The sequence below is a fragment of the Epinephelus lanceolatus genome, chromosome 15 (genome assembly GCF_041903045.1).
Source record: "Epinephelus lanceolatus isolate andai-2023 chromosome 15, ASM4190304v1, whole genome shotgun sequence".
Taxonomy (NCBI): Eukaryota; Metazoa; Chordata; class Actinopteri; order Perciformes; family Serranidae; genus Epinephelus; species Epinephelus lanceolatus.
In genome coordinates this window covers 16,182,473-16,190,726 of record NC_135748.1, presented here as the reverse complement: position 1 = coordinate 16,190,726, position 8,254 = coordinate 16,182,473, and the positions used below count along the sequence as shown (strand labels likewise).

Genomic DNA, 8,254 nt, shown 5'->3' with positions numbered 1-8,254 from the left:
TTAGAAGACTGCCACAGCATAGATTAAAGTCTCACTTGATGAAACCACCTGAGCTCTGTCTTTTTCCGTTAAAGCTCATAACTGAGAGAGTGTAAATCTAAGAGGGTGGGTGAGGTAGTTTCACTTTTTTTTTTTTTTTTTTACTTTTCGACAGTGATATAAGTTATGGAGCCTTTTACTGGGCTGATTTCAATAAGACAAAATCCACTCTGTTTCTAACTACAAATTCTTATCAGACCCAATTTCCTCTTTAATTTGAAGGGATAATACCATGGATCAGCTGGCACACACCTAAAAGAACCTCACCACCTTTGGAGATCACTCTTTCGGCAGGTGTTATGAGCCTTTAAGGGTATTCCTAATTTCCCTTTCCCACAGCTGTCGCTACTTCTAAATGTGGTTGGAAATCACATTCTGTTACGCAATCGCATCAAGATACTATCAATATGCACAAAGTTTTCCAGCTTTCCTACCGCCCGCCCTACAATGCAGGTGCTGGCCTCTTTCATGTGAGTGCGTGTGGCTTTTGTTTTGCTGCTAATGCTTACTCATGTACACCTTAGCACAGTCTTTAACCGATTCAAATTTCATGCATTTTTAAGCTTGTTTTGTTTCCAAACAAACACTCTAATACCGGCTGTGCTATGATATGGAGAAAAGGTCAAGTGAAACTATCTGCAGGGCAGAGCTGAGCGGCATGAGAAAGTCTGCAGAGCTTTATTGTAAAAGCATTTTCTAAAGAATGAGGCCTCGAGGTAAAAAATCGCGACCCCTGTGCATTTTCCATATGATATTCATTTCCACTCTTAAGGTCTAGCGTCACACATGAGGTCATCTGTGTCCTGAAGTATGCCACGTTAGGATCATGTCAACAGTTGCGCTCTCATTTCACACAGTGGCCGCACTCTGCCAAGGCATATTTGGTTACTTGTTCAACTAATTATGTTCAACAATGTCTGTGGTTCTGCACATCCCTCTGGGGCCCCATTCTTATGTTTGGATATTACACCAGGTCGTGAATGTCTCGTAGCAGGAAAGAAGAGACTGTTGTGCAGGATGGCTTTAAGACCGAGGATGGATCTGATGAAGCGTGTGGTGACATTTAGCCTAGATAAAATTCATAGTAGATTGTGCAAAGTCACACAGAAGCAGTCGAAAGTGTCTGTTCCAACCATGCAAAAAATAATGTTTAAATATTGATAAAACATAAGTTACAAGTGGGAAAGTCTTTAATAATGTCTTCTGTGTGCATGAAAAACATTTTAAAGTAACATTTTCATTAGTGTACAATCCCCTAAAACTAAGAATCATTGTGGCTTTGTTAGCTTAGCATGAGCCGTTTATACCTACATAGAAAGCAGGCCCTCTCCCACAGATCCCAGCATGCTGCACCGCCATACAGTAACCTAGAATGTACAAATCAAACGCTCGCTTTAGAGAGGGCCACCGTTATGTCTCTACGTGGGTATACAGACCACCACTAGCTGCCACTGAATCTTACACACTGCTCCTTTAAGGCACTTTTCTTTTATTCTCATTTGTCAAATACATATTATTTTACAGTAGCATGATTTAACAATAATAATAAGTTGTTTACATTTAACACAGTTACAATCAATGTCAAATATCACTCAACAAAAGTATCTCAGCTGTTACTACTAATATTAAGCAATATAATAAGTATTTTGGGAGACAAAATACACTTGGTCACTGTCCAGCCATATATAGTTTCCAGTCTGTGCTCTGCAGCATCTGGATATGGTAATGGAAAACAAAATGCTTTAAGCACAGCCTCCTGTGTCCTGTCACTGCAGTGGTGAGGCTATGGAGATATATTTGGTTTGTGAAGAAGAGGTGTAAAAATGCTGGTGTGTGACTCGCACTTCCTTTGAAGATAGCGGTAGGGACGGTGCTCTGATGAAGGCCTCACCAGCTGGAATGTGTGGCTGTATTAAAGGGCTGTTTTAATGTGCTGCTGATCATTTTCAGTTATCTGACCAGACTGGAAGAGACACACGAATGTCTTACTATTTTATTTGCAGTCAACTCCACGAAAACAATTACTGGTAAAGCACTGGTTCCCACCCTCTTTGGCTTATGTGATCATTACTAAACTGATGCTGGGGGCAGCCTTTTGCATTGTATGCTGACACATAAGGGGTCTGGAGTAAGAAGGGGTCAGCGTTTAGGTTTAGGTAACAAAACTACTTGGTTATGGTTTAGAAAAGAGTTCCCTAAAAAACACCTGATTTTGAGTAGCACGAACAGAGCAGTAAGAAGCAGCTGATGGTTAGGTATAGGGATCAAAACTACTTTGTTTTGGTTGGGAGAGATTCAACCATTGCTCTGACTGTCTAAAATGATAACGTTGCCCTTGATGTCACCCTGGTATTTTGACACCCTGGGAGCGAGACCAGGCTGTGCAATCTCTAATCACTGAAGTTCAACCAGAGGGTGGTCAGACGATTAATGGAAAAGACAAAAGGGAAATCTGTTCTTCTCTGGTTCCTTTCCTGTTAATTGCCTCACAGCCTCTCAAATTCATTTTGCTGGCCCTTGCCTGGACCCTGACCCCTAAGTTGGAAACCACTGATTTAAAGTAAACAGACATGTCTGAAAAGCTCCCTCCTGTACTGGGACTACAAAGCTCACCAATAAGACACTGACTTCTTCTATGGAGTGAGCTTCTTCTTCTATGACAGTCTTTCAGCTTATCAGTTCTGCTCTCCCTGTGACTGTTTTGCACTCCTTTGGCACAAGTGAAACTTTATTTACAGAAATCACTTGGTAGAGATGTTGAACATAATGCCCATTTTAAATTTAAGTCAAGCTCTAAGCTGTCATCTGTGAACTCTGATTACAGTAGCATGACTGAGCCAACAGCAGAGCAGGCCAGTCTCCGTCCAGCAGGAAGGTGTGTCTGCATTAAGGGTGTGTTCCCCCTACAGGTTGGCACGCTGAGGCTTCCTCATACATGTCAAGCCAAGGTGCACAGTACTTTTCGTTTCCACTCAGGGCACCAATAGCTGGCAGCCACTCTTCACTCAATCAACAACTCCTGAGGAGGAAGTAAAACTCATAACTAGCCAACACAAACACAAAGAAGGCCATGGGAACATCCTCAGTAACATGAATACGGGTTTTAACACAGTGAGAAACGTCTGGAGTTGATGTTCATCTTGGTGAGGCCCAGGTGTTTGAGCGGGGTGGACAGAGCGAAGGCAGCTTTCATGGGGATGTCACATAGCAGGTCCGACTCCTCGCCACACTCCTCCAGCTCATACGTCGCATCATCCAGCATCTCCTTATGGCGGTCGCACACCTGCTCCACTTTCAGCCGGTGGATCTCCCCACGCAGACGGATCAGCTGACGGGCCAGACGATTGTCCTGAACCTGCATCTCCCTCTGCAGAGGCAACAGGGATAAGGGGTTGGATTAGTGAGATACCAGAGAGTGTGTGGAGGTGTGGATTTATGGCTCCTATCAAAGTTTTTATCCTCTTATCAAAGTGTGTAAATCACTGGCGTATGGAATATACAGGCTGCAGAGTGTGAGAAAACACACATCATATTGTTTCACAAACTGTTTGGCTTTGAAGACTGCATGAAGTCGGTCATGCTATCCCCTAATTTAGGTCAGGCATTCATGCAGAGCAGATCAGTGACACCTGAGCGGTGACTTAGTGAAGTATTGAGATAGACATCTATTTCACACATATGCACAGTGGCGCAACATGAGGGAAGAAGCAGAAAGACAATGGCTGACTCCCCCACTAACCGCTACGTTGAAAATAATTGGAAGCCAATTTTTTTAAGAGGCTGTGGCCGACTTGAGGGCAGCAGTATGTACACAACCTAAGGTGTCCATTGGTACCAATCATGTTGCCATAGCATGTTGGGAAGGGGGCTAAATAATGCTCCAAAGTTATGCTATTTTTAGATTATTTTTTGGCATTTTTGCCGTTGTTAGATAGGAAACTCTGGCAAGAAACGAGAAGAGAGAGGATATGACATGCAGCAAAGGGCCAGAGTTGGATTCAAAACTGTGGCTACTGCGGCAAGCACATAGCCTTTGTACATGGGTGAGCTAATGGGCGCCCCGACATGACTATTTTTAAAGCATTCCTTGAACTCTCACTCTCAAGATATCTGAGTGAAAATGGGTCCTATGGGTACCCATGAGTTTCCACTAAACTTGAGAAAGCTTATTCCTAAGACTGGGCAATATATTAACATTTTATTGTTATCGTAATATGAGACTAGATATCGTCTTAGATTTTGGATATTGTAATATCTTAAATGTTGTCATTTCCTAGTTTTAAAGGATTTTCTGACTGATTAAGTTGTTCTATTAATTGCCTTTCCCCACTTATCCACATAAGTGATGACTATTCATCAAAAATCTCACTGTGTAAATATTATGACAAAGCACCAGTAGTTAACCTGACAGTATTGCTGCAGTATCTGCTGTATACCTGAGACCTGAACTTTTGTTTGCTATGCATTCATTTCTCATAGCTATTTTGGGCCAGTAGGAGTCGGTGAATATAAAACCTAAACATTGTCAACAATAATTAAGTCCCAATGTCCTCAAATGAATACTTTCTAATTAACAGCATCTTAGCTTGTTACTGGTGCTAAAATTGGTCAAATTTGTTGCCATATCTACTTACAAACATAATTAAATAATACAAAAACAAAACAAAACAAGTATAAACCCTAAAATGTGATCAGGTTTTGGACCTTGCCCACTTTTGTGTCGGGACTGGCTGCAGACTGGCTTGGCAGAGACGGCTGCCATCTTGTTTTTACACAGATTAGTGTATTGTGCTCTTACTACCACTAGATGGCACAAAGAAGTGTCCACGAACCAGGACATCTACGTCTATGTTAAAGGACAGCTTCAGTATTTTTCAACCTGGGCTCTATTTCCCCATGTGTATGTGTGCGTATGATTCATGGGTACCACTCATTCTAAAATTGGTTCAGTATTGAGGCGCGAAACAAGCTAAAATGGTAATGGGGCAAATGTGTCCAGTATAAAAGTGCTTTTTTTCGCCACTGACCGGTTCAGATCGCCTGTGCTATCTCTGTAGATAGCATATTGTAGCAGCCCTGGGGCAGTGGTGACTGTGAATGAGTGGAGTCAGCTGTCAGTCAGTGTTGGAGCAGAGAGGGGGAGGGCTGCCCCGCTGGGTACTGTAAGTGAGTATGTGTGTGTAAAGTGTGTGTTACACTAGAAGAGTCAGAGGATGGAGTCTTTTACGTGCTACCCCCTGGAGTGTTACCAGAGTTTTTGGAGCGCTCAAATAAACGGGCCTTTTTCCTGAACGCAAGAACAGGATGTTGCGCAACACCCTGTACAGCTTTCACAGGCTACCTTTGTCGGACGGCGAGATGCTGAAGTTGTGGCTAGTTGTGCTACAAATGGATGTTAACACTCCTGTCCAGACACTGCGCCTTGCAGACCATCGGGTCTGCAGTGCTCACTTCTCCCAAGATGACTACTGCCAGCCGGAGAAGAGAAGACATCCAATCCCGAAACACCTCTTCCTCAAGAAAACGGCTGTCCCACGAGTAGAGAGAGCTACAGACACAGTGGAGCAAAGCTCGTGACATCACACAGCCCAGAGGTAAGGGAAAGGCTAGTATGCTATTTACAGAGATAGCACTGGCAATCTGAACCGGTCAGTGGCGAAAAAACACACACTTCACACACACATACTCACTTACAGTACCCAGTGGGGCAGCCCTCCCCCTCTCTGCTCCAACACTGACTGACAGCTGACTCCACTCATTCACACTCACCACTGCCCCAGGGCCGCTACGATATGCTATCTACAGAGATAGCACTGGCGATCTGAACCGGTCAGTGGCAAAAAAAAAAGCACTTTTATACGGGACGCATTTGCCCCCATTACCGTTTTAGCTCATTTCGCGCCTTAATACTGAGCCAATTTTAGAACGAGTGGTACCCATGAATCATACGCACACATACACATGGGGAAATAGAGCCCAGGTTGAAAAATACCGAAGTTGTCCTTTAAGTAGAATGAAGTATAAGGTTAAGAAAACCAAAAATGTGATGTCTTCATATGAAGACACAGAGTCTCAGGAGGATATTGCTATCAAGATATGTCATCAAAAATATTGTGGTACTTGGTTTCCACAATAACGCTCAGCCATACTTTTTCCCATTGAATGTATTATTCTTATAGTAAATGTACTCCTTCAACTTAAAGCTGTATGTTTGTATTTTTAAAGGAAAGGACAATCAGCCTATATGAAGAACAATGAATTACCTGACATGTATAGACACTCAACACATTAAAACAGGTTTACTGTAGAGTTCAAAATGTTAACTGTACTGGAGTTATTAGTCTGTGCATATCAGATAATTAGTAATATTAAGTGTTAAATTCCTCAACTCTTATTTTGACATAGCTTTCAACTAACTTATATAGGCTACTTCAACAGCATAAGCGAATACCTGAAGTTTAGTTATGGCTTTTGGTTTTGGTGTGCCACCCCAAGATTATCAGTGGCCCCATCTGGCCACCCCTATGAAAACTTTCTGGGGGGCGTCATTGCATGTGCAGATGGGGGATTTTGGAAATCATTTTGGTTTGTCAGGGTAAAGCTGTCAGCTCTTTGCAACATCATCTAGACTGAGACTAATAACCAGTCATTCTTTTTCAGTGTAATAGATAAAGTGCTCACTCACCAGCTCTTTTCTCAGAAACTCCAAAGCATCATCAATGGTATCAAAGCCACAAATGTTGCGCACAACCACCTCCGAGTTCTCATCTCTCAGAACTGCAGGCATGGACACAACCTGTGCTCCGGAGCCCGGGCTGCCTGCCGGGAAACTCTCCTTCCACGGCCGACTCTGTACCCGCTCCTGCCACTCCAGATAGGACGGTCTGCGAGTCTGCAACTTCAGCTTCTCTGTGAGTGCTTTCACGTTGTCCAGATCCTCCGTGTCTCCCTCGGAGGACTCTCCTCCAAACTCTTTGAAATCCATCGGCGCAGTGTTGAACGAGTGTTTGGGAATTCACGTGAAGGTCGATCTGTGGATTGGCAGCTCGGAGCGCAACAGGTCCTTACCTCCTTTATAGGGAGATGAGAAGCAGTGACCGCCCATCCCACAGAGAACTGAGAGGCTGGATCATGTATGGGATTTTTTTTTTCCCCCAGTGTAAGGAAGTTAGATTTCCTTGAACTTCCTTAAAACCTCAAAACAAAGTCTTGCTTTGTCACATGTTGATTGAAAAAGAAATAGGTATAACTAAATGTGCATTAATAATTTCAAATAAATACAGTTATTTAAGAATTTGGAGTCAGATGTTTCCACCACATTTATTTAATCACAAATTCAGAGGTGGAAAGTACTACATGTACAATTTAATTATACTTAATGTGCATATTATGTCACTTAATACCTCTAAAAGTCTTCAGATGCTTTACTTAAGTAGGAGTAATATTACAGAAATGTAGAAATTCTCTAAAAGTAAAAGGCATGCATTAAAAATCTGAAGGAAAAATACTCAAATATAATCAGCAAAACCCTCTTAAAGTATTAAAAGTAAAAGTACACAATGCAAGAAAATGGCAAATGTAAGTGTGGCATTATTGTCTATACTCTATATTACAATTCTGTGTTATTATTACTGATGCATTCATGTGTAAGAAGCATTTTAATGCTGTAGCTGGAGCTATTTTAAACTACTTTATAGTCCTGGGTACTTTAAATTAATACAATGACTTGTATTCTTTTCCATAACTATATTGAATAGATTTCGTGTCAACTTTGGCAGGGTACACATATGGATCAGGGGTTTGAGGGTTCTTTGCAAGAACATTTTTGACATCAAACACTCAGTTTAGTGCATTCTGGTGGATTCTTATGCAGCAACATGTGCTGCCATGTATTTTGCATGTGAAATCTGCAATCAGCAAAGTAAGTACACATAGTAAAATGAACCTATGGAGTTAGTACAAAGTAGCATATAATGGAAATACACAAGAAAAGATCAAGTACTTCAAAATGACATTTATGTACACTGGGAAATGTGCTCCGTTGTTCCATTACTGTAGTGCACTGCATCTTAGAGGGAAATATTGCACCGTTATTTGCAGATCAACATAAAAAGCATAAAATAAACCAACTGTATAAAAATATATAAACAATGAAATCTTGTACATACTTTGAAATGGGGCAGCCAAGGTCCCTTAAGTACATTTTGCTGATGAT

At 41.8% G+C, this 8,254-nt stretch overlaps 1 protein-coding gene across 1 annotated transcript; it reads right to left on the bottom strand.

Moving 5' to 3' along the window:
* Positions 1-1,508: 1,508 nt before the first annotated feature.
* Positions 1,509-8,225, bottom strand: fam167b (family with sequence similarity 167 member B). The gene is made up of 3 exons (XM_033642199.2): positions 8,208-8,225; positions 6,725-7,110; positions 1,509-3,406 (listed from the first exon to the last, which is right to left on the bottom strand). The coding sequence occupies exons 2-3, from the start codon at positions 7,022-7,024 to the stop codon at positions 3,143-3,145; spliced, it is 564 nt and encodes a 187-aa protein (XP_033498090.1). The 5' UTR covers positions 7,025-7,110; positions 8,208-8,225; the 3' UTR covers positions 1,509-3,142.
* Between the last annotated feature and the right edge of the window lie 29 nt (positions 8,226-8,254).

Excerpts from the sequence above, each read along its gene's own strand:
- fam167b (XM_033642199.2), bottom strand. The coding sequence starts at position 7,024 with ATGGATTTCAAAGAGTTTGGAGGAGAGTCCTCCGAGGGAGACACGGAG. Across the intron at positions 3,407-6,724 it reads AGTTTCTGAGAAAAGAGCTG|AGGGAGATGCAGGTTCAGGA; the intron begins GTGAGTGAGCAC and ends TTGCCTCTGCAG.